General features: G+C 45.6%; 1 protein-coding gene across 1 annotated transcript in view; it reads right to left on the bottom strand.

The window, feature by feature from the left end:
* Positions 1-27,181, bottom strand: part of LOC134936687 (zinc metalloproteinase-disintegrin-like crotastatin) — a 154,453-nt gene that overhangs the window by 25,510 nt on the left and 101,762 nt on the right. The window contains exons 11-17 of the mRNA XM_063931867.1: positions 25,376-25,506; positions 24,440-24,617; positions 17,015-17,104; positions 11,799-11,994; positions 9,892-9,994; positions 7,285-7,429; positions 104-184 (exon numbers count right to left, since the gene is read on the bottom strand). Coding sequence (XP_063787937.1) covers positions 104-184; positions 7,285-7,429; positions 9,892-9,994; positions 11,799-11,994; positions 17,015-17,104; positions 24,440-24,617; positions 25,376-25,506 — 924 coding nt within the window. The remainder of the gene's footprint in view (positions 1-103; positions 185-7,284; positions 7,430-9,891; positions 9,995-11,798; positions 11,995-17,014; positions 17,105-24,439; positions 24,618-25,375; positions 25,507-27,181) is intronic.

Below are 27,181 nucleotides of genomic sequence, written 5' to 3'. Positions count from 1 at the left end.
AGCTGCACTCCCTGCACCTATGGTAGCTACGCCCATGACCACTGCCTCTAGGTGTAATTATTATCTACAACCACCATCTCCATAAGTGTATGCTGGAACTCACCCCATGTCCTGGGCAGTTGGCAGAGCAATCTGCTGACTGGAAGGTACTGTCAATATCGGCACATTTCCCATTGTAACAGACCTGGAAGAGCAGAGACAGAAACATCAGTCCATTCATTTAAAACATCTTGTGGTTTGTAATGGCCTTCAAACAAAACCCAGGGACACCTATGGAGATTTAAATGATAAAAATCAACCAAAAGTGTTTGGGGAAAATATAATCGTCTGAGAACTGCAGGAATCAGTGGATTCCCAGCAAGTTCGCCTGTTATTTTAAAGTAGCAATCATTTATGGCCAGACCATTGACCCTTTAGTGCAAAATGTTTTTATTGAAAAATAAACTAAAAGGAGAAAATAAAAATTTTAGGGGCGGCCTGACCCTTAAATTCGCCCCCGTCATTAAGGACTGATTTTTCCTGGGGAGGGCCACAGGAGATGAACAAGCTGAGACTGTACCACATCTATACTATTCCACACAGCCATCACAATGCTCTTTTTGAATACATTAAAATGCCAGTCATCATACAGTATGTGGCCAGTATCCATATATTTATTCATCACCAGTTATTTATATATCGCACACTTATTCCGGAGCGCTTTACAGAGAATATTTAGTCATTCACATCAGTCCCTGCCCAAGTGGAGCTTACAATCTATATTCCCTTTCACACGTACACACACATATACACCAGGGTTCTTTTTTTATATATTTTTCTCTGACGTCCTAGTGGATGCTGGGAACTCCGTAAGGACCATGGGGAATAGCGGCTCCACAGGAGACTGGGCACATCTAAAGAAAGCTTTAGGATCACCTGGTGTGCACTGGCTCCTCCCCCTATGACCCTCCTCCAAGCCTCAGTTAGATTTCTGTGCCCGACGAGAAGGGTGCACACTAGGGGCTCTCCTGAGCTCTTTGTGAAAGTTTTAGTTTAGGTTTATTATTTTCAGTGAGACCTGCTGGCAACAGGCTCACTGCATCGAGGGACTAAGGGGAGAAGAAGCGAACTCACCTGCGTGCAGAGTGGATTGGGCTTCTTAGGCTACTGGACATTAGCTCCAGAGGGACGATCACAGGTTCAGCCTGGATGGGTCACCGGAGCCGCGCCGCCGTCCCCCTTACAGAGCCAGAAGAGCGAAGAGGTCCGGAAAAATCGGCGGCAGAAGACGATCCTGTCTTCAGATAAGGTAGCGCACAGCACCGCAGCTGTGCGCCATTGCTCTCAGCACACTTCACACTCCGGTCACTGAGGGTGCAGAGCGCTGGGGGGGGCAGCGCCCTGAGACGCAATAAATCGATAAAAAAACCTTATATGGCTAAAATAAATGCATCACATATAACTCCTGGGCTATATGGATGCATTTAACCCCTGCTAAAACATACAGAAAAAGGATGATAAGGACGCCGAGAAAGGGGCGGAGCCTATCTCCTCAGCACACTGGCGCCATTTTCCCTCACAGCTCAGTTGGAGGGAAGCTCCCTGGCTCTCCCCTGCAGTCACTACACTACAGAAAGGGGTTAAAAAAGAGAGGGGGGCACAAATTAGGCGCAGTATATAACAATACAGCAGCTATAAAGGGAAAAACACTTATATAAGGTTATCCCTGTATATATATAGCGCTCTGGTGTGTGCTGGCAAACTCTCCCTCTGTCTCCCCAAAGGGCTAGTGGGGTCCTGTCCTCTATCAGAGCATTCCCTGTGTGTGTGCTGTGTGTCGGTACGTTGGTGTCGACATGTATGAGGAGAAAAATGATGAGGAGACGGATTAGAGTGTCTGAAATAGTGTTGTCACCCCCTAGGGGGTCGACACCTGAGTGGATGTACTGTTGAAATTGCGTGACAGTGTCAGCTTTGTATAAAAGACAGTGGTTGACATGAGACAGCCGGCTACTCAGCTTGTGCATGTCCAGACGTCTCATACAGGGGCCCTAAAGCGCCCGTTACCTCAGATACAGACGCCGACAGGGGTACTGACTCCTGTGTCGACGGTGAAGAGACAACCGTGATTTCCAATAGGGCCACACATTGCATGATTGAGGCAATGGAAAAAGTTTACACTTTTCTGATATGAATACCACCAAAAAAAGGGGTATTATGTTTGGTGAGGAAAAACTTCCTGTAGTTTTCCTGAATCTGAGAAATAAAATGAGGTGTGTGATGATGCGTGGGTTTCCCCCCGATAACAATTGATATTTTCTAAAAAGTTATTGGCAGTATACCTTTTCCCGCCAGAGGTTAGGGTGCGTTGGGAAACACCCCCTAGGGTGGATAAAGCGCTCACACGCTTGTAAAAACAAGGGCTCTACCCTCTCCTGAGATGGCCGCCCTTAAGGATCCTGCTGATAGAAAGCAGGAGCGTATCCTAAAATGTATTTACACACATACTGGTGTTATACTGCGACCAGCAATCGCCTCAGCCTGGATGTGCAGTGCTGGGTTGGCGTGGTCGGATTCCCTGACTGGAAATATGATATCCTAGATAAGGACAGTATATTATTGCCTATAGAGCAATTAAAAGATGCATTTCTATATATGCAGGATGCACAGCGGAATATTTGCCGACTGGCATCAAGTATAAGTGCGTTGTCCAATTATTCCAGTAAAGTGGTCAGGTGATGCGGATTCCAAACGGCATTTGGAAGTATTGCCTTAAAAGAGGGGATGTACCCCAGGTCGCCTCTCAAAATAAGACGCCGTATTATCAGGCGCAGTCCTGGTTGGCAGGCGGACAAAAGGGTTCCTCTTTTCTGCTCGTGACAGAGGGAGAGGAAAATGGCTGCAGAGATCAGCCAGTTCCAAGGAACAGAAACCCTTTTCCGCCGCTGCCAAGCCCTCAGTATGACGCTAGGGCTTTACAAGTTCAGGCACGGTGGGGTCCCGTTCTCAATGAATTTCAGTGCGCAGTGGGCTCACTCGCAAGTAGACCCCTGGATCCTTCAGATAATATTTCAGGGGTACAAATTGGAATTCGAGACGTATTCCCCTCGCCGTTTCCAAAAGTCTGTTTTACCGACGTCTCCCGCTGACAGGGAGGCAGTTTTGGAAGCCATTCACAAGCTGTATTCCCAGCAGGTGATAATCAAGGTACCCCTCCTGCAACAGGGAACGGGGTATTATTCCACACTATTGTGGTACCGAAGCCAGACGGCTCGGTGAGACCGATTTTAAAATCTAAAATCTAAAATCTTTGAACACTTGCATACAGAGGTTCAAATTCAAAATTGAGTCACTCAGAGCAGTGATTGCAAACCTGGAAGAAGGGGACTACATGATGTCTCGGGACATCAAGGATGCTTACCTTCATGTCAAAATTTACCCTTCTCACCAAGGGTATTTCAGGTTATGGTACAGAACTGTATCAGTTCGGACGCTGCCGTAGGGATGGTCCACGGCACCCCGGGTCTTTACTGAAGTAATGACCGAAATGATGATATTCCTTCGAAGGAAGGGAATTTTAGTTATCCTTTACTTGGACGATTCCCTAATAAGGGTAAGATCCAGGGAACAGTTGGAGATCGGTGTAGCACTATATCAGGTAGTGTTGCGGCAGCACGATTGGATTTTCAATATTCCAAAATCACAGCTGGTTCCGACGACTTGTCTTCTGTTCCTAGGGATGATTCTGGACATAGTCCAGAAAGAAGGTGCTTCTCCCGGAGGAGAAAGCCAGGGAGTTATCCGAGCTAGTCAGGAACCTCCTAAAACCGAACCAAGTCTCAGTGCATCAATGCACAAGGGTTCTGGGTAAAAATGGTGGCTTCCTACGAAGCAATCCCATTCGGCAGATTCCACGCACAGTGGAACCTTCTGGACAAATGGTCCGGGTCGCATCTTCAGATGCTTCAGCGGATAACCCTGTCACCAGGGACAAGGGTATCCCTCCTGTGGTGGTTGCAGAGTGCTCATCTTCTAGAGGGCCGCAGATTCGGCATTCGGGACTGGGTCCTGGTGGCCACGGATGCCAGCCTGCGAGGCTGGGGAGCAGTCACACAGGGAAGGAATTTCCAGGGCTTATGGTCAAGCCTGGAGACATCTCTTCATATAAACATTCTGGAACTAAGGGCCAATTACAATGCCCTAAGTCAAGCGAAACCCCTGCTTCAGGGTCAGGCGGTATTGATCCAATCGGACAATATCACGTCAGTCGCCCACGTAAACAGACAGGGCGGCACAAGAAGCAGGAGGGCAATGGCAGAAGCTGCAAGGATTTTCGCTGGGCGGAAAATCATGTGATAGCACTGTCAGCAGTGTTCATTCCGGGAGTGGACAACTGGGAAGCAGACTTCCTCAGCAGACACGACCTTCACCCGGGAGAGTGGGGACTTCACCCAGAAGTCTTCCACCTGATTGTAAACCGTTGGAAAAACAAAAGGTGGACATAATGGCGTCCCGTCTAAACAAAAAACTAGACAGATATTGCGCCAGGTCAAGGGACCCTCAGGCAATAGCGGTGGACGCTCTGGTAACACCGTGGGTGTACCAGTCAGTGTATGTGTTCCCTCCTCTGCCCCTCATACCAAAAGTACTGAGAATCATAAGAAGGAGAGGAGTAAGAACTATACTCGTGGTTCCGGATTGGCCAAGAAGGACTTGGTATCCGGAACTTCAAGAGATGCTCACGGACGAACCGTGGCCTTTACCTCTAAGAAAGGACCTGCTCCAGCAAGGGCCTTGTCTGTTCCAAGACTTACTGCGGCTGCGTTTGACGGCATGGCGGTTGAACGCCGGATCCTGAAGATCCCTACCCTGGTCAAGGCCAGGAAAGACGTAACCGCAAAACATTATCACCGCATTTGGCGAAAATATGTTGCGTGGGGTGAGGCCAAGAAGGCCCCTACAGAGGAATTTCAACTGGGTCGTTTCCTCCATTTCCTGCAAACAGGACTGTCTATGGGCCTAAAATTAGGGTCCATTAAGGTTCAAATTTCGGCCCTGTCGATTTTCTTCCAAAAAGAACTGGCTTCAGTGCCTGAAGTTCAGACATTTGTAAAAGGGGTACTGCATATACAGTCTCCTTTTGTGCCTCCAGTGGCACCTTGGGGATCTCAATGTTGTGTTGAGTTTCCTAAAGTCACATTGGTTTGAACCACTCACCACTGTGGACTTAAAATATCTCACATGGAAGTGACGAGTTAGCCCTGGTTTCAGCCAGGCGGGTGTCAGAATTGGCGGCTTTATCATATAAAAGCCCTTACTTAATATTTCATTCTGAAAGGGCAGAATTGAGGACTCGTCCTCAAATTTTCTACCTAAGGTGGTTTCTGCATTTCACATGAACCAACCTATTGTGGTACCTGCGGCTACTAAGGACTTGGAGGATTCCAAGTTGCTTGACGTGGTCAGGACCCTGAAAATACATGTTTCCAGGACGGCTGGAGTCAGAAAATCTGACTCGCTGTTTATCCTGTATGCACCCAAAAAACTGGGTGCTCCTGCTTCTAAGCAGACGATTGCTCGTTGGATTTGTAGTACAATTCAGCTTGCACATTCTGTGGCAGGCCTGCCACAGCCAAAAATCTTAAAATGCCCACTCCACAAGGAAGGTGGGCTCATCTTGGGCAGCTGCCCGAGGGGTCTCGGCTTTACAACTTTGCCGAGCAGTTACTTGGTCAGGAGCAAATACGTTTGTAAAATTCTACAAAGTTGATATCTTGGCTGAGGAGGACCTGGAGTTCTCTCATTCGGTGCTGCAGAGTCATCCGCACTCTCCCGCCCGTTTGGGAGCTTTGGTATAATCCCCATGGTCCTTACGGAGTTCCCAGCATCCACTAGGACGTCAGAGAAAATAAGAATTTACTTACCGATAATTCTATTTCTCGTAGTCCGTAGTGGATGCTGGGCGCCCATCCCAAGTGCGGATTGTCTGCAATACTGGTACATAATTATTGTTACCAAAAAATTCGGGTTATTGTTGTAGTGAGCCATCTTTTCTAGAGGCTCCTCTATTATCATGCTGTTAACTGGGTTCAGATCACAAGTTGTACAGTGTGATTGGTGTGGCTGGTATGAGTCTTACCCGGGATTCAAAATCCTTCCTTATTGTGTACGCTCGTCCGGGCACAGTATCCTAACTGAGGCTTGGAGGAGGGTCATAGGGGGAGGAGCCAGTGCACACCAGGTGATCCTAAAGCTTTCTTTAGATGTGCCCAGTCTCCTGCGGAGCCGCTATTCCCCATGGTCCTTACGGAGTTCCCAGCATCCACTACGGACTACGAGAAATAGAATTATCGGTAAGTAAATTCTTATTTTTTTGTCAGACCCCAATAAACCTACTGGTATGTTTTTGGATTGTGGGGGCAAACTTAAGCACCTGGGGAAAACCCACGCAAACTTGGGGGAGGCCACACAAACTCCACAAGGTCATGGCTTTAGTGTGAAACAAGACCTCAGTACTGTGAGGCAGTTATGCTAACCACTATGCCAATCGTGCAGCCGCAGTTATGTAGTTTTTTTTGTTGTGTTTCTGTGATGTAGCCAATGCACAGGTACAGCTGAGCCTTATTGGGGGAATGAAAACACCATTTACATCTCTGACCTCATCTCTCTTTACACTCCCACCCACCCTCTTCACAAATGCATGCCTCCTCTCCTGCCTACTGATTACTTCCTCCTACTCCTACCACCAAAATGTCGCCTGTGCTGCTCCGTATCTGTGGAATGCTTTACCTCACCACATTAGACTCTCCACCTCTCTACAAAACTTCACATGGGCTCACAAGGCCCACTTCTTCACCAAACCCAGCCCAATCTCATCCTAACCCTCTGTTCCATGCCCACTCTCTACCTCATCTGTGCCACCCCTATCTGTCTGCCCTCCCCTTTAGAATGTAAGCTCTCACAAGCAGGGCCATCTCCCCTCATGCGTTTATCCTTTTCTTATCTTATTTTATAATCTCCTCCATATTCCCTACAACGGCATCTAACCTCGGTTTCTGCTTTATTCAGCGTTATGACCACTGATGCAGTTATGTTTATATACCATGTACTTGTCCTACATGTCTTCTGTTGTAAGTCAATGCTTTCTTGTTTTGCTCATTTGTTTATGTACTTTGCTAGGTGCTGCAGATCCCTTGTGGTGAGATATAAATAAAGGATAATAATAATAATAATAATAGAAAGTCGATAAAGCAAAATCAATTAAAGATGGACAATGCTTTTCATCCTACTGTACTGTGCACTTACCTTTCCGTCTTCACACATTGTTCCATTCTGCACCATTCCCGCCGCAGCCATAACCCCCCGACATTTTGAAAATGAAGCAACAGAAGCATAGACACTGGGATTGTCACTGCCGCCATAGCAGTACAGTACTCCACACCTCACATTGCTGTGGAAGACAGACATGGACACTCACCATGTTAGTGCATAATCCATAGACAGGATATCATTGGCCATTATAATCCCTATGTCCTCCACTTATACTGTATGTCCTCCTCTAGAAGGGCTGTTTAATGTGACTGCAGCAATGATGAGGAAGGACACACTTGCAGTTCCATCAGTGAGAATAAGCACCCAAACCATAATACTGCTACACACTCATTTCACAGCTAGGATGAGATTATGTTGGAACGCTTGGTTTTTAATTGAATCCAAAAAGTTCTATTTTAGACTTATCTGTCCACAGCAATTTTCCTAGTTATCCATATGGACTTTAGCCATCTTTAAATGGGTAGCCATGTCCTTAGTAGTGGCTTACTTTCCTCCAATGCACATTATTCTTGCTTGTACCTCTTTTCAGACTGCCAGGCCCAGTTGAAATAATCCGGGTCGAGCGACCAGGTATTCCAACTCGAGCAGCGTACAGGGCTGCACGCGTGTTCAACCCGGTTCGCTGTGCTGTGTGAATGGGAAGGCCAGGTCGATGCGATCCGTTTACCATTCAGAGTTGTACAGGCGGCACTTGGAGATCATCTGATAAACAGGCGCCACCCCCACCCGCATCACCAACTCTGCAATATTTCAGGTTGGGAACAGCGGCTGTGAAACGGGCTCAGCCGGGTCGCACCCAGGAAGCACCAGTGTACGGTTCCCGGGTGCAACCTGCCATTGGCGGTCTGAAAGGGGTATCAGTGTTTGCCTGATGGTGGACTCAAGAACACAGACTCATGAGCACGGACATCAGACAGTGTCAGAGAAGTCTATAGATCCTCTCACATTACTCTGGGGTAGAACAGCATATATGACCACTTTTCAGCACTGTAACATTTCTACACTTGTACACTGTCCGTCCAATGAACGATGGAAGGGCAAAGTCTTTAGAAATTGTTCTGTGACCTTCTCCAGCCTGATGAGCATGGTCAACTCTTCTTCTGAGGTCCTCAGAAGTCTCCTCTGATCGAGGCATGAAATACAGTGACACCCTTGCATGGTGGAAACCAGACTTTGGTAAATAGGTCAGGGCTTTCCAATCTCACAGCTGTTTGTCACCCAGCAGCGGTCGCTCCCAACTCTAATAATCCCCTTATGTGTACAGATAATCATAGATGGTCACAAAAATGTTTTCCCCAGATGTTAGATCATTTTGTTCAGTATACTGCAGTAATGAAAGAGTATTTCCTTTTGTGTGTTGTTTGATTCATTAGCTATTATTTATCTAGTTTTATGATGGAGATGAGGATATTAAAACACAGGGGGAAATTTATCAAAGCTTGGAGGGAGATAAAGTGGACAGAGGATTGGTTAGTACTTTATCGCTCTCCAAGTTTTGATAAATCTCCCCCTTAAGGTCATGTTCATGCAGAACAGACTGGTTCAGAGTTGGATACATCTTGGAATGAGTGAGACTCAGCATATGGGCATAATTATGCTGTGTGTTTTGTGTCTCCAACAAGCATGAGCTCTATAGTCCCTTCCACATCTCCAAATGCTGGATCCCACCCGGGAATTGGAAACAGGTCCTTCCCAGGTGGGACCCGGTATTGGACCCCAAGATCTGCAGGTAGGGTTGCCATAGCGGCGGAGGGCAGAGCTGACATCGGGGGCGGATGAGCTGATCCCCACGCCACCTCTCCCTATGTAGTGAACAGGTCCCGGGTCGCATCGATCCGGCAACCCGTCCACACTGCCACTGACCCAGTATTCAGCCCAGAAATAACCCGGGATGAATTACTGGGTCAGGTGACCCGGGAATTCTCCATGGGCCCTTTCACATCACACAGTGACCCGTGTCAACCCGGCAATATACCGGGTCGATACCGGGATATTTGTGCGATGTGAAAGGGGTACTAGTGACCCGGCCCTGATAATGGGGGTCATTACGAGTTGATCGCTCGCTAGCAGTTCTTAGCAGCCGTGCAAACGCTATGCCGCCGCCCACTGGGAATGTATTTTAGCTTAGCAGAAGTGCGAATGATTGTATAGCAGAGCGCCTGCAAAAAAAATGTGTGTAGTTTCAGAGTAGCTCAAAACCTACTCAGCGCTCGCGATCACTTCAGACTATTCAGTTCTGGATTTGACGTCACACACCCGCCCAGCCACGCCTGTGTTTTCCATGGCACGCCTTCGTTTTTCCGAACACTCCCTGAAAGCGATCAGTTGCCACCCAGAAACGCCCTCTTCATGTCAATCACTCTGCGGCAGCCAGTGCGACTGAAATGCATCGCTAGACCCTGTGCAAAACTGCATCGTTCGTTGTGCCCATACGTCGCGCGTGCACATTGCGCCGCATACGCATGCACAGAACTGCCATTTTTTAGCCTGATCGCTGCGCTGCGAACAAATGCAGCTGCGATCAACTCAGAATGGCCCCCTATATGAAGTCAGAGATGACAGAGGTAATATAGTACTCACCTAGCTTCACATGGTATGTAGCTGCCCTCCAGGAGCTGACAGTACCCGTAGTTGGTGCCTCTTTTATTTATAGTGAAACAAGAGTCCTCTGCCACTACAGCGCCTGCATCAGAGAAAGTGATTTGGTGATTTGTAATGAAAGAGCATCTAAGGGTGTAAACAGGGCTATAAAATGGGATTGCTGGATGTTCCAATAACTGAAATGTCACTGTCACTATATGCACACAAACTAGGCACAGTATACAAATATCTAAATATCAACACACACACTGGACACACAAAAACATGGGTAACATGAGGTTTGTGCACACCATGACTAAGGGCTGTACAGCATACAGTAGCACAGCAATCTGGGTAAGGGTGGACATGTCATGCACAATCTAGGGGACAACAGACATGGTTTATGCTGGGATGATTTCATGGGCTGCATTACACCTAATGTTATAAATTATTTAGGTTGTAGTATAATCTATCGACCCAGATATAAAGAAACGGTGCGGTTCTTTAAGTGGAATAATATTAGATCTAAGAGTTTGAAGTGGCAGGATGACAAATTACTGTATTATTATGATTATTCTTTAAAGCTGCACTATCACCTACATCAGTAGCGGATCTTGCTATGGGCACACAGGATTTTTGCCCGGGGCGCCGCCTTCCGGATGGCGTCATTGCCGTCCGGAGGGTGCAGCGCCATGGCAAGATACTGTTTGTCAGTGCCCCCCAGTACTGTGCGACGCTGTGAAGGAAACTAGACGGGAAGACGCTACCCGTCTAGTTTCCCTTCGTGTAGAGGACCTTTGCTGTGCGCGATGACGGCATTGCACACCGCACAGCATTGTGGGACTGGCACATAGACGCTAGGGGCCATAATTGACCTCTAGTGTCTATGTTGTACTATGGGAGAGATGTCATGACGTCTCTCCCATAGATCCGAGGAGCGGCGCGGCGGAGGTCAGCAGCGGTCGGGAATCAGGAGCGGGGATAGTAAGTATTAATTATTATTATTTTTTTTGTATTTTTTCTTTTTAAGCAGCGCTACTCTACAGGGGGCACAAATAGGGGCACAACTCTACAGGGGGCGTAACTGACTACGCCCCTGTATGAAGCCACGCCCCTATTTTTGCCCGGGGCGCCACAAAGGCTAGAACCGGCCCTGACCTACATAGAAGGTTTTACCCATGTGCCTCTCCTCCTAGCTGGGAGAAATAGGTCTACAAGTATTACAGAATAAAGAAATTCAATTACAGTTCACCAAATCTAATTTGCAGTGGAGAGAACGTAACCTCATGCTTAACTGAATCTCACCTACGCATATTTAATGGATAGTAAGTGGCCCTTCCCTTCAGGTCACGTACAAGGCAGAATTTGTAATACTATACACTGTACTATTCTCCCCACGGCAATAGACTGACATTCAAGTGCTCAGACAATTATTTATTTATTACCAGTTATTTATTTAGTGCACACATATTCCGCAGCGCTTTACAGAGAATATTTGGCCATTCATATCAGTCCCTGCGCCAGTGGAGCTTACAATCTATATTCCCTACCACATCTACAGACCGACGCATTCACGCTTGGGTTAATTTTTTTTTGTTGAAAGCCTATTAACCTACCAGTATATTTTTGGATTGTGGGAGGAAACCGGAGTAGCCGGAGGAAACCCACGCAAGTATGGGGAGAATATACAAACTCCACACAGTTAGGGCCATGGTGGGAATCGAACCCATGACCTCAGTGCTGTGAGGCAATAATGCTAACCCATACACCATCCGTACTGCCCTGACAATGGTTCGATCTCTGAATCCTGTGGTACTGCAAGCACCAGCATGTCCTCCCAGCCAGAATGTATATTTTAACAACCTGAAAGTTACAGGTCTACTATATTAATATTAGTGTTCACTCACTTGCTCCCCATAAGTCGACACACTGGCTTTGTAACATTGGACACTTCCCATTGTAGCACGTCCCTCGGCCATCATTGCACGGGTGGCCATTGTATATGAAGCGATCTGCAGTGCAGACTGGAGAATTCCCGTTACACATGTCTGCCAGATCACAGTCATCTTTAGCGGGTCGACAGACGGCTCCTGCTTTCTTAATCTGCAAGGAGAAAAGAGAGGACACCGGCTACCAAAGATCCAACTGATTTAGACAGACAAAGACAGAATATATTTACATGAACCTGCATAGACAGTCACCTACTCTGTTGATGAGTTTGTTGCTAAATGTAAAGTGACAATTATTATAGGGCAAAATCAGCTTTGTATCGAATTGCATCCTTAGATCTAGCAGCAAACTTGCAAAAAACAAAACAAAACACATTGGTACTTTAAACTAGGAACCTATTACATAGCCCCCTATATTATGTAGTACAAATCTGATCCAGTAATTGGCTGTGAACTTTCAACAGGGCGCTGGGAATCGTAAAGGAATCAAATAAGTACATTTTGTATAATGCATTTGGATTTGGGTGTTCCACATGGATTTTAAAATCCAATGTATAAAATGCTGGACTCCACACTCTAGATCAGTCCTATTCCGGAGAATAATCCAAATAAATAATCCTATCCGTTAACGGTTTATACCAATATGAACAATTGTAGGGATTAAGGGTCCTATTCAGCAGCAGCTTTAATTGCTGCGATTTTGCAAACGAACTATTATCGTCCTTCTGCACATGTGTCGTGATCACATCCTAGAAGGATGTGATCGCACTGTGATTGACACTTGCGGGCAGTGACACGGTGTTAGGGTGGAATGTGGTCCGCCCAAGCAGGCATGTCCATACTGTTTTAGGGGCAGCCGCATGATGTTACACGCTACCAGAGCGGGGCAAAACATGGCGCTGGTGCGCCTGCATATGCAGCCATGCTGTGTATGCAAGGGGGCTACCGGTAAGCCAGATGTCTGCAATACGTTCCCATTTTCAAATGCGATTGCAGCACTGGGAGGCACTTCTCATGCTGGGCGGCCTTGCCCTGTACAGGGCGGCTCCCAGAAGGACGTTTTTTCAGTAGCAGATTTTGCGATTTAGCAGAATCTGTACTGAAGCTGAATGAGGGCCTAAATTCAAAGTTTGTCAAGGTCGTGGCACTAAAATCATATCCAGATTAAGGGGGGGATGCAGGGCATACTGTACCCCGGGCCCCACTTTGTCAGGGGGCCCCCCCAGCCAGAGCACACTGACATTACTAGCTTTACCTCTTAAGTAGCAGCAGAACCAGCAGCCAGAATGCTAGTAGGACAGTATGAAGTGAAGGTAACGATACAGGAATATCATGTCTCATGAGATACCGACAGAGCTTTGTGACCAGTGGAGAGATAGGAGGGTGGAGAGAGCTGTAAGTGACACAGGGATCCCAGCTTCTCCTCTTCCCTGCTTTGGTGTCTGAGCCTTGTGTAAACTGTTATGCAACTAAACCATTTGGGTCTAGAGATAGAGAATCACACATATAGTCCTCCTGAGTCCTGTCCCAGTGTGTAAGTAGTACAGAGGCTGCTGCTATTCTTGCATGTGACAAGATAAATGCTTTTATTTTTCTATGTGTATTTTACGGTTAAGTTGTCTTTGTTCCACTACAGGAAAAGTTTATAAAATAGTTGTCTTTCAATTAGGTGGAGCTATAAATGTACCCAGGCATTGCAGTTAAAACTAATATACACCATTGGTTTATATTTAATAAACACAATCTATATTTCCCACCATGACCCATTCCAGGAGGGACAAAATGCTCTCTACCTGGACCTCCTGCTTAATTTATTATTGCAATTACCTGTGTTGAAGTATCTTTCTTATCAATTAAATAGTTCAACACAGGTGACGCCAATCATGTATTAAGTGGGAATTCCATGTTGAAAGCATTTTGTCCCTACTGGAATGGGACATGTTGGGTGGTATGCACAATCTAATATACATCCCCCACCTTTTATCGAGGCCCCCCTGTCTTAAATGCCCAGGCACCCCCAAGGCTTAATCCGGCCCTGACTAACATAATTATGGGCATATTATACAAACACTGCCATGTCCTCACAACACTCAGTGTCATACTATAAAGCTGACCATTTATTATATTTATATTGACAGTATGCTAAAACCCAGATAAAAGGATTTAAAAAAAAAAAAAGGGAAAAAGGATACAATATTTATGTACATGTGTGTACTTCACGGGAGTCAATAATAATTGGCATCAAACTCTGTGTAGAAGGAACACACTGAGCATGTCACAATTACTTGTGGTAATCACATTTACCTTTTATTTTGTATCCATGAGATTATGAATATGTAAAATACTTAGTACCCAAAGGTCTCATGATGACTAATTTAATTATTCACTTATTTCTTTCTTCGCAAGTCTTTCTTAGTTCACAATATATTGGAGTAACTGCAAATAACATTTTAGCAATTACCAATACAGGCTATGGGGGGTATTAAATTCTTGTCGGAAACTCCCGTCTTGTCGCAATTACGGCAGTTTCCGACAGGTTTATGTCGGAAAAGGTTATGACCTATTCAATTCCCCTTGTTTTTTTCCAACAAGTCGGGAATTCCCGACTTGTCGGAAAACACGTGGATTGTCGGAATCCACGTGTTCTGTCGGAAGCTCGGCCAAACCCGACAGGTTTTAGCCCCATTTCCGACAATGACAATGTCAATCCGACTTTTAAAAAAAGTTGGATTGCCATTGTTGGGAATGGGCCAAACCTGTCGGGATTGGCCGCGGCATTGAATACTTACAAGTCGGATCCTTTCCGTCGGAAAGGATCCGACATGAATTGAATATACCTATATGTTTTAAAATAATGATTTCTGATACCAATCAGTGCACCTTGCAACTCTGGTTCTCTCTTGGCCCATTGCCTTATCTTAAACACACTCAAGGATGCTGTAGACACCTGCTACGCAAGTACTTTCCATAATCCTACTGTGGCCCAAATGCAAATATCAATTAAGTAAATGCAAACAGTTGGCCTCATCGTCACATAATATGGCAGCCACACTAATAAATTGTGTATTATCATAGTAGGGCTGCCGTACTTCATCAATGTATAAATTGCACTAGGGCAGTGGTTCTCAAACTCGGTCCTCAGGACCCCACACAGTGCATGTTTTGCAGGTAACCCAGCAAGTGCACATGTGTATTAATTACTCACTGACATATTTTAAAAGGTCCACAGGTGGAGCTAATTATGTCACTTGTGATTCTGTGAGGAGACCTGCAAAACATGCACCGTGTGGGGTCCTGAGGACCGAGTTTGAGAACCTGTGCACTAGGGAATAAGTACTGAAACTCTGACCTCAGGAGCCCATGCAAGTTCCTGTTTCCAAGGACTCTTAAAGAATATCAAGTTAAATAATTAGCTCCATCTGTGGATCTTTTAAAATGGATCAGTGGGGGTAATTCCAAGTTGATCGCAGCAGGAAATTTTTTAGCAGTTGGGCAAAACCATGTGCACTGCAGGTGTGGCAGATATAACATTTGCAGAGAGAGTTAGATTTGGGTGGGTTATTTTATTTCTGTGCAGGGTAACTACTGGCTGCTTTATTTTTACACTGCAAATTAGATTGTAGATTGAACACACCACACCCAAATCTAACTCTCTCTGCACATGTTATATCTGCCTCCCCTGCAGTGCACATGGTTTTGCCCAATTGCTAACAGAATTCCTGCTGCGATCAACTTGGAATTAACCCCAGTGAGTATTGAGTATACCTGTACACAGTGCTGAAAGTAGGGAGGTACGGAGTACCACTAAAAAATATGGTGGTGGTACTCAGTACCACCAGCCCACAGCTGGGGCATCATTTGTAAGGGGCATTTGTGTGTGTGGGACATAAAATGGTATCAGTGGCATAACTGTTTATGGCTTAATATGTAATAGGCATTACCCTGTGTGGTATAATATGTAAGGCATTACTGTGTGTGGAATAATGTTTAAAGGGCACCATGGAGTATTGCATAATCTTTAATGGGCATTACGTGTGTGGTATAATGTGTAATAGGTGTTACGGTGTCTGGCATAATGTGTAATGGGCATTATGGTGTGTGACATAATGTGTAATGGGTGTTACAGTGTCTGGCATAATGTGTAATAAACATGACATTGTGTGGCATAATGTGTAATGGGCATTAAGGGGTTTGACATAATATGTAAGGGGCATTACGGTGTGTGGCATAATGTGGCCATGCCCCTATTATCATGTATCTACTCGCCTAGTTTCGTGTGACCACGCCCCCTCATGACATGTGACCATGCCCATTTTTACTATCCGTACCACTAAAAAAATATTTCTACTTGCACCACTGTCTGTACAACTGCTAGGTGACCTAGAAAACGTGACCTGGGGTCCTAAGGGCAGAGCTTGGGAATGAGTGCCCTAGGAGTTGAACAAGAGATACACATCCAAATAGATGCTTATGAAATATATACACAGGTCTGACTTGGTCACAATTACATGAAAGCACCCTGAACTTGGCCTGTTATTTCTTCTCCCTTCCCATCCCAAATCTGATTCTCTCATCATAGGGAATGGTAATCATGAGAAACAATTGAACCTGCGTGCAGATGTAAGCATATGTATTGTTTGCGTACATCTGAAGTAAGGAAAATATGTATTTATTCTCTGCAAAAAACATGAATACAACCAACTGTACATGAGCCGCTTTATCTTTTATCTTTAATCCCTAGTCATCTCTAATTTGGCCAATCATTTTTCAGTCAATATTTAAAAAATAATCTAAGTTTTTGTAACTCCATCTCATAAGGTTTATACAGTAGAACCTATTGGCCGAAAGTAATGCAGTGTGAGACGGCCAGAGCTCCGAGATTCTGGCCAGACCAGTGTGTTTATTTTAAAGCGGCAATCATTTACAAGGCAAAACTAACCTGGTTCTGTCTTGTAAATGTTTGCCGCTTTAAAAATACATACAAGTTCGACTGGAATCTTGGAGCTCCGGCCGTCTCGCATCCGGACTCATATGTCTGCCGTATGAAGCACACAAGGGACACAAGGGACTAAACCAATATGATGTTACTTTGCCATCTGTTACAGAGAAGGCTCCCTATGAAGGGACAGGTGCCTAAGGGTAAGGTGCAATATATTATACAAGGTTCCACTCACCTTGCACTTCTCACAACATTCCCCGTCTGCACACTGAACATTTGCCTTGAATTTGCATGTGGAAGCATCACAGCAAGGGTTAGTACATTCCTGCAACACAACAAGGACACACTGAGCTAGAAGAGAGGCTGTCGGTGACCAAGACAAAGTACAGGGGCACAAATCACAAGCTGGCCACACATATACATAAATACAATCCTTACAGATTTCTTTTAGATGGTGTGGGTATATTCCATCATATGTAGATTGAGCAGATGTGTGTATTGTAATTGAGAGATTTCAATGCAATCTGATTGTAACACGTGTGCTGCCAATTGAATATTGTTCTGACTTTGGAAATGCAATTGATCTACCTATAAAACAAACGTATAATGCAGAGCTACAGAACAATTGAATGCTAACAAACAGACAGACTATTTACTTAGATCTATTGAGAATGAGAGAAGAAAAAAAAAAAAAGGAGATTTATGGTAAGACTTACCATTGTTAAATTTCTTTCTGCGAGGTACACTGGATTCCACAGGGAATAACATCAGGGTGTAGAGTTGGATCTTGATTCAAGGCACCAACAGGCTAAAGCTTTGACTGTTCCCAGGATGCACTGCACCGCCTCCGCCATAGCCCCTTCTCCAGGCACTGGAGCTCAGTTTTGTTAACCAGTCCAATGCAGTAGCAGGTAAGAGAGACGGTAAATGTTAGTCACATAGACCCACATTATCACGACAGGAGAAGGGACTAGCGGCTAATGCCATACAAACCCAAAGAAGCTAAGTGTGTCAGGGTGAGCGCCCTGTGGAATCCAGTGTACCTCGCAGAAAGATTTAACAATGGTAAGATTTACCATAAATCTCATTTTCTGCAGCGGGATACACTGGTATTCCACAGGGAATAACATCGAGGATGTCCTAAAGCAGTTCCTCATGGGAGGGGACGCACTGTAGCGGGCACAAGAACCCAGCATCCAAAGGAAGCATCCTGGGAGGCGGAAGTATCAAAAGGCATAGAACCTGATGAACGTGTTCACTGAGGACCACGTAGTCACCTTGCACAATTTTTCTGCGGACGCGCCATGGCGGGCTGCCCAAGAAGGTCCAACCGGCCGAGTAGAATGGGCCTTGATAGCAGCAGGAGCTGGAAGTCCAGCCTGCACATAAGCTTGTGCAATCACCATTCTAATCCATCTGGCCTAGGCTTGCTTATTTGCAGGCCAGCCACGTTTGTGAAAACCAAAAAGGACAAAAATGGAATCTGACCTCCTGATAGAGGCAGTCCTTTCCACATATATACGGAGAGCCCGTACCACATCCAAAGACTGTTCTTTGGAGGACAAACCAGAAGAGATGAAGGCCGGAACCACAATCTCCTGAGTAAGGTGAAAAGATTATACCACCTTAGGCAAATAACCTGGGCGAGTCCGACACCCTCCTAGCAGAGGCAATAGCCAACAGAAAAACGACCTTAAGTGTAAGGCATTTAAGGTCCACAGACTCAAGAGGTTCAAATGGAGACTTTTAAAGGGCATTAAGAACAACTGACAGATCCCATGGAGCCACAGGAGGAACATAGGGAGGCTGAAAGTATGAACATCGGGAAGAGACGCAATTTTCCTCTGAAACCATACCGACAAGGCAGAAATATGAACCTTGAGGGAGACTAAACGAAGGCCCAAGTCCAGGCCTTGTTGTAGAAAAGCCAAAAGTCTGGAAGTCCTGAAAGTATATGCATCATAGTTCTTACTGGCACACCAGGTGAAGTAAGTATTTTAAGACCCTGTAATAAATCCGAACCGAAGTCGGTCCCACAGGGGGCATAAGTCATGTTAAAGCGTAGTCAGCATATTTGAAAATGTGGCCCATGGTGGATCCTGATTTGTCACAGGTGCTGCGGGCTGACTGGAAGGTGCAGAGCACCCAGTACCTGAACCTTCAGCTGAAATCTTTTCCTCAGGTAAATCCGTGGCGCTAGCACTGCATGATGCAGGAGCATCTGTGGAGTTCCCACCTTGTGTAGCAGATATTATTGGGCCAGGGAAATGGATACCTAGCAACAGTGCCGTAACTACACATTTTAGCGCTGTGTGCAAGAAACGGCATCGAGTCCCCCCCCTATCTAAAACAGGGGCAGTGCGCGCGCAAAAAATATAGGGGCGTGGCTTCGTGGGGAAGGGGTGTGGCCACAAAATAATACCAATTCATATAACGGTGCACAGTAGTCTCCGTTATTCAAATTACGCCACACAGTAGCACCACTAAACCAGGTAGAACCCCTTTTACACCTTACGGCGGAGAGATTTCCCTTTTTACACATTACGGCAGACAGCGTCCACCTTTTACACATTACGGCAGACATTGTCATCTTTTTACACATTACGGCAGACAGCGTGCCGTTTTTACACATTACGGCAGACAGCGTGCACTTTTTACACATTACGGCAGACAGAAAAGAAAGAAAGAAAGAAAGAAAGAAAGAAAGAAAGAAAGAAAGAAAGGAGTCTCCGCTGGCAGTCAGGCTCCTCGGTGCAGCTTCTGGCAGATGATGATCAGATTCCCGGGCCAGCGGAGAAGGAGGAGGGAGCCGCAGCAGCGCAATGTAATTGATGGAGGCGCCGCTGCAGCTGTCCCTCTCCTTCACCATAGGCTGTCCTCCGCCGATGTGATGAGGGAAGCGCATCCCGGCATTCACAGCAGTGGAGGACAGCCTATGGTGAAGGAGAGGGACAGCAGCAGCAGCGCCTTCACCAATTACATAGCGCTGCTGCGGCTCCCTCCTCCACCTCCCCCCTCCTCCTTCTATCCCCCCCCCCCCCCCCGTGGCCATTGCGCTCCTCGGCGGGCGGCGGTGGCCCGCAGCACACAACGGCATATAATGAGTCAGTTTGACTCATTACATGCCGCGCTGCTTTGGGCCCCTTGACAGTGGCGGGCCCCAGTGCAAGGCACAGCTTGTACTGGCAGGGTAGTTCCACCACTGGTGACCACAAATGCAGAGCACAAACAGAGGATTTAAGTGGTATGAGGTGACTGAAACACACAGTGAAAAATACAAAACAGTATATCCTGTGGAATACTATATGGTATATGAGACCCTGACGCACTTAGCCCCCCAGGGTACAGAATATAGTGATAGCAATATGTGTGATACACAGAATTGAAACCACTATTGCTATAGGCACACACAGTCACAGGTACAATGCAGAAATTCTGACATATAAAACAATAAAACTGCACTGGACTAGTAAGACTACATATGTAGTCAGATATAACAATGCACAGTAACCACTGGATGTATATCACAGAATACGTGTACTAAATATTCATATTGAAGTGCACTTGTTCTTAACGAACACTGTCTAAATGACATGTAGAATACTTAAGTGTCCTGTAAATGCACAGCGCTGATGAGGCAGGCGGCTTTACAGAGGAGACAGTGCCCAGCAGTCACAGGATCAGTGCAGCCCTGTGAAATGGCGCCCAAACGCTGACAGGGAATGAGGGAGAGAGAGAGATGCACCAGGGCGGGAACACCTGCTATAGATGGCGCCTGGAGCTGGGGGAGGGGCTACAGGTCAGCGCCTTATCCTCTCTGCTGGACTTCACCACCGGGTACTATGAAGCCTATAATAAACGGATTTTAGTAGATCCGACCTGTGCTCCCTGCCCTGGTGGTTATAGTGGGGTTCCTGCACGGCCAAAGTGTCCATGCCAGCGGCGCGGTCCCAGGATCGAATTGCGATTTCGGTGGGTCCCACCTGGAGGACCCTCTTACCTCCTCCCTGAAGTGCGGCCACGCGATCCAAGAGAGCAGGAGCGGTGATGTGTGCCTGATGACCGGAGCGCCTCTGCTTCAAGTACTCGGCAACCAGGACACAGGAGTATGCAGCGCAGCTGGGGGAGGTGATGGAGCCGCAGCACAGGATGTCAGCATGATATACACAGCATCTAGTGCCTGTGCTGCGGCCCTTGAAGTCTTCTTTCTTGTCAGAAAAGCTCTTTTCAGGGATGCCTAGCGCAGCCCCACCTGTTAGCTGCCACCAACTTACAATCTGAGCTCCAGTCCTGGAGGTGGGGCTACAGAGGAGGCGGTGCAGTGCATCCTGGGAACAGTCAAAGCTTTAGCCTGTTGGTGCCTCGGATCAAGATCCAACTCTATACCCCAATGTTATTCCCTGTGGAATACCAGTGTATCCCGCTGCAGAAAAAGCTGGTTATTTACAGTATTGCAGGACTGCTGTGAGTATGGTGGTTCCTGGGAACTACATTCCTTTTATTATTGAGAGCTAGCTGTGCTTACACTTTCAATTTTCCTTTATATCAACACATACATACTGCACTTCTTACTGGTAATACAGAAATGGCAACTTTCCAGTGACTCACAACAGACTAAGATGCAGGATTATACAAAGTATATTGAGGTCTCTACATGGGTTGGGACTGTAATGCTGGCGGTCGATATCGCGGGGGTCAGCATCCCAGCCACGGGATCCCGGCCGCCAGAATCCCCGTGAGGGGGGGGGGGGGTTGGGGAGGGGGTATCGGTGAGCGCAACCTAGCCCCATGAATAGGAATTGCCCCCATTTGCCGGCATTGCAATTGGTTGGGACTCCGGCATCGGTGTCCTAACCACCGGGATCCCGACTGCCGGTACAGCCACTCATCGCCTCTACATGCTGCCCATGCTTATATAGTACATACTGTATAGGGGTCTATTCATGGGGCAGTGAAAAGCCCTGTGGCTCTTTCTCTGTTTTGTTCTATTCACAGAGAGGATGACTATGGAGAAGTCCATTACATCTCCGGCGGTGCCCCCGCTGTGTGTCTGCATCACATCATCATACTTTCAAATGGTGATTGTGATTCATATAAGAACGGTAAGCCCAGTTTTCCATTTCTCTGCTGTGTCCAGATTCGACATCTTAGGTTGGCATAATCTGAACTTCGGTGAGAAAAGGGCAGGGAAATTGAATACTTCTGCCCGTCGTTCGCTGAAGCCCCATCCCCTTTATAGGCCAGCAGCCGGTTTCTTATGCCCTGCCAGTCACACAGGATGCCGCCACATGCGCAGAAAAAAAAAAACTACTAGAAGACTGCGTATGCATAGAAATCGCAGGAAATCAGAAGACCGCTGCAGAAAACTGAACCACCGAACCCCTTATTTCGGATCCCATGGAAGGGAAGGTGAGTACACATGAATTGCTACTTAACAAAGCTACACATAGAACTGATGCGATATATAGTGAAATGTAACAATTCAGTACCACACACCTACATGAATAGACCCCATAAGCGGCAGCAGATCTAAACTACTCTTCGCCCTGTTAATAGGATACTTTGATTATGTCTCACTTACTGACACCTTCATTTTCCCTGATATTATGCTTATTAAAGCTGCGCTACTGGCTAGTACAGAGTGGTAATGCAGGAGGGGCTCCCTCGCCCTAGCAGCTTCCTTCCTGGGGCTTCGCCATTCCGCTTATAGTTCCAGCGAGAGATTGCTGCTAGTGATCAGACCTGCTGCTATCTCTCCCAGTCTCAGCCACACCCACCCATACTACCCTCTGTGCCACCATTTCATTCATCTACTGCTGTTATATAGAATCATTAGAGTCTTTGAACAACAGACAGCCCCCAGAGCTCTGGCCTTGGTAAGGAGAGCTGCTGCACTACCAACATGTACTACAGAAGCCTCCTATAACTTGTGCTGATCCAAGTTTGGCCTTCAAAGAAGGTCTCTGAGCAAACATATGTGCAATTAGAGCTAACCCCACCTTAAGCATCAGAACAGGAGGAACCTATCTCTTGCCCACATTCTTTTAATTAGTTAAAGGGGAGATTTATCAAAGCTTAAAGAGTGATAAAGTGGAGAGAGATAAAGTACCAATCGGCTTCCATCTATTATTTTATAGGATGCGTATGAAAAATGACAGGAGCTGATTGGTTGGTACTTTATCCATCTCCAAGCTTTGCAAAATCTCCCCCTAACTCTCTTGTGCCTCTCTCAGTGCCCCCTTAAACAGTTGCCAGTGGTTCCTACCACTGTTGGCAGTGCTCACTGCACCTAGGGGCATGTCATGAGTTGGGTTTACGGTTTGGTTTGGTTGGTGCATTTGGTCCCTACCATGTCAATAATAAATTATATCTCCCTTAAATCATATGCTATGTCTACCTCACCTCTCCTACAAGCCCTTCACTGGCTTCCCTTTCCTTTCAGAATCCAATTCAAACTTCTCACACTCACTTACAAAGCCCTAACCCACTCTTCTCCCACTAACATCTCTGACCTTATCTCCCTTTATACTCCCACCCGATCAAGATTTCTCACGTGCTGCTCCCTTTCTCTGGAATTCCCTACTTTTCCCGTTCAGACTCTCCACAAAACTTCAAACAGCCTCTCAAGACCCACTTCTTCACCAAACCCAGCCTAATCTCATCCTAACCATCTGTTCCACGCTATCTACCCCATATGTGCTATCCCTGTCTGTCTGTCCCTCCTCTTTAGAATGTAAGCTCTCACATGCAGGGCCCTCAACCCTCATGTGCTTGTCTTTCTCTTACTTAAACCATCCTCAACGTCACCTAATCCAATTGTTTTCTGCCACCCTGATACTTATGTCAATGTTAGTTACCCTATACTTGTCCTACAGTATATTGGTGGTCATTCCGAGTTGTTCGCTCGCTAGCAGATTTTAGCAGCATTGCACACGCTAGGCCGCCGCCCTCTGGGAGTGTATGTTAGCTTAGCAGAATAGCGAACGAAAGATTAGCAGAACTGCTACTAAATAATTCTCTGCAGTTTCTGAGTAGCTCCGGACCTACTCACAGATTGCGATCACCTCAGTCCGTTTAGTTCCTGGTTTGACGTCACAAACACGCCCTGCGTTTCTGCAGCCACTCCTGCGTTTTTACCTGATACGCCTGCGTTTTTTAGCACACTCCCTGAAAACGGCCAGTTTCCGCCCAGAAACACCCACTTCCTGTCAATCACACTACGATCTCTCGAGCGTTGAAAAAACGTTGCTCGAGCTTGTGTAAATCTCCAAAGTTTTGTGTTAAATTACTTAGCGCATGCGCGCTGCATACCATGCGCATGCGCATTTTTGCCCTTTTTCACTTGATCGCTGCACTGCGAAAATCGGCAGCGAGCGAACAACTCGGAATGACCCCCATTGTCTTCAACTGTAAGTCACTATTGTCCCGTTTTGATTTCTCATTTATGTACTCTGAAATTGGGCGCTGCGGATCCCTTGTGGCGCGATATAAATAAAAGATAATAATAAATAATAATAATAATAATAGAGAGCCAGCCTTGCTAGTCTTTCCTCATAGCATAGAGCAGTCTGATTCTCCCCCGCTTACAGATTCATTGGAATAGTAAATTGTCACAGTCTGTATTAGGCAGCTGTACAGTGTGGACACCCTCAGCCATTACCTGCACGGTGCCGCAGTCACAATCTTCCCCCACCTCGGTGAACTTATTTCCACACACAGAAGGAGACAGGATTAGCTGCTTTGATGGCTCGTCTTTCATACACTCCGGCATGCGGTCGAAGATAAACTCCTGGAAATTACTTAGACTGCAGGAACTGAATAGACGCGGGGTGTTATAACTGTGAGGGGGAAAATGGAGAACAGTATGAGGAAAGATTTCACAGGTCATCTACCTTGCCTGATACATTTACAGGATATGACTGGGGAACGGATGTTACTATATAAATGCTGCAGCTTCTCTGTTTATTTAAGTGCATCAAAGGCTGCAGTATTTATGTGATATGCGTGAAACATTAACATACTATAGGGACGATGTATTAAACCTTCCAGAGAGGAAAAGTGGAGAAGTTGCCCATAGCAACCACTGTCATTTTATTGAAGTTGCTTAATAACTGATAGCTAAAGTAGAAGCTGATTACTATGAACAACTTATCCACTTTTTCTCTTTAGAAGGTATGATAGCTGTCCCCCTTCTTGTTTTTGTTGTTCATACACTTATGTATAATAAGGTGTAACAAATCATTATTATCTGCTGCCATAAAGTTGGTAAATCATACTTGCCTACTCTCCTGGAAGATGCGGGAGACCCCAGAATATTAGGCGGATCTCCCACATCCCTCCTGCTTCATAGTGAAGAAGGCAGGATAAGGAGATAATCACCAGAATTGCGGTACCGTATAGACGGGTGGGGCTAAATTATGTCAATCACCTGGCCCCACCCCCAAAGTGGCCAGCAGTGTCCCCTCTCTGGGCCTCTCCCGGAGAGGAGACAGAAAAAGGTGGCAAGTAAGTGGTAAATAAGATCCAAGTGGACGAGCAGTGCAGAGAGCTGTGTTCGAGAACGTAGCAGCGCTGCGATGCATGTATGAGAGCCCACCTCAGAGTGGGCGCCATGATGCAGGAATTTGCAGGGCAATTGCAGGCATTGGTATCATGATTCATGCCCAAGTTGTGTCCCATCTCATGAGCAATGGTGGCCCCAACAGCGATGGAAAGCCTACTGTGGTCCTAGGAGAAGAGAAGAGTGTTACACAGGATAAAGTAATGGTCGGTGGGGCAGACAGAAACTGACTGGTGTAAAATGCTTTTGATATTAACAAGTATTTACTGTATGGTAAAACCAACAACCTATTTTATAGCGGCAGCTAATTTTATCCAGAAGTTTTTATTACAGCAAATCTTCCTATCTGCGACAATGCAGCAATGCACATCTCACACCATTTCATGTGAAGGATTAAATGTATGTGTGCTACTGTATATAAATGTTATTAATTAGATTATCTGACACTTTCTCGTTATACACAGTGTTGTGTGGGTACTGCGATCTGGAACACAATTCTTTTATTTTTTTTCAAGATGACATGTGTCTCACACTTGTGCATTAAGGAGGTTATTCAGGTTTATCAAACAAAAAAAAGCACACTAATGGGCACAAGCACGTTGCACTGCAGGTGGGGCAGATGTAACATGTGCAGAGAGATTAAGATTTGGATGGGTTATTTTTTTTCTGTGCAGGGTAAATACTGGCTGCTTTATTTTTACACTGCAATTTAGATTTCAGTTTGAACACACCCCACCCAAATCGATCTCTCTCTCTGCACATGTTACATCTGTCCCACCTGCACTGCACATGGTTTTGTCCATTATTGTACTTTTTTTGTTTGTTTGTTAACAAACCTGAATAAGGCCCTAAGTCCTATTATATGAATGTACTACCCTTGGTATCGAGGAAATATCTCCATATCCCCAAGTTGTGGGGTATGAAATATAATATATTTGGTATATCTGCCTTTTTTCTGTTTTTTTATTTTTTTATTCTAACATTAGAATATGTGACTTTAGCAGACAGAACTTCAACATTCACTGCTATGAGGTTCAGAATGGCAAGGAGTATTACAAAAACAAAGAATACATTTGCACTATTGTAACACATCTTGATCTAAACTAAGTGTAAAACAGAAGTGTAATCATATACAGGTTGAGTCTCCCTTATCCAAAATGCTTGGGACCAGACGCATTTTGGATATGGGATTTTTCTGTATTTTGGAATAATTGCATACCATAATAAGATATCATGGCGATGGGACCCAAGTCTAAGCACAGAATGCATTTATGTTTCATATACACCTTATACACAGCCTGAAGGTCATTTAATACAATATTTTTAATAACTTTGCGTATTAAACAAAGTTTGTGTACACTGAGCCATCAGAAAACAAAGGTTTCGCTATCTCAGTCTCACTGAAAAAAATCCGTAATTTGGAATATTTGGATATGGGATACGCAACCTGTACTAATAAACAAAGACTAAACTCTGGAGTTCCACATTTAGTGAATGCGGCTTGTACAGTACACCTATATACACAAAAATCATGGATATCCCAATGGAAACAGAATATATGGATACTAAAGCATCCTGATTACTCCTAGCTCTACTAGACATTAATTATATACACTGCTCAAAAAAATAAAGGGAACACTAAAATAACACATCCTAGATCTGAATGAATGAAATATTCTTATTAAATACTTTGTTCTTTACATAGTTGAATGTGCTGACAACAAAATCGCACAAAAATTATCAATGGAAATCAAATTTATTAACCCATGGAGGTCTGGATTTGGAGTCACCCTCAAAATTAAAGTTGTAAAAACACACTACAGGCTGATCCAACTTTGATGT

The sequence above is a fragment of the Pseudophryne corroboree genome, chromosome 6, assembly GCF_028390025.1.
Source record: "Pseudophryne corroboree isolate aPseCor3 chromosome 6, aPseCor3.hap2, whole genome shotgun sequence".
NCBI classification, from domain to species: Eukaryota; Metazoa; Chordata; class Amphibia; order Anura; family Myobatrachidae; genus Pseudophryne; species Pseudophryne corroboree.
Note: the sequence above shows the minus strand (reverse complement) of the source record. Positions and strands in the feature narration are given on the sequence as shown.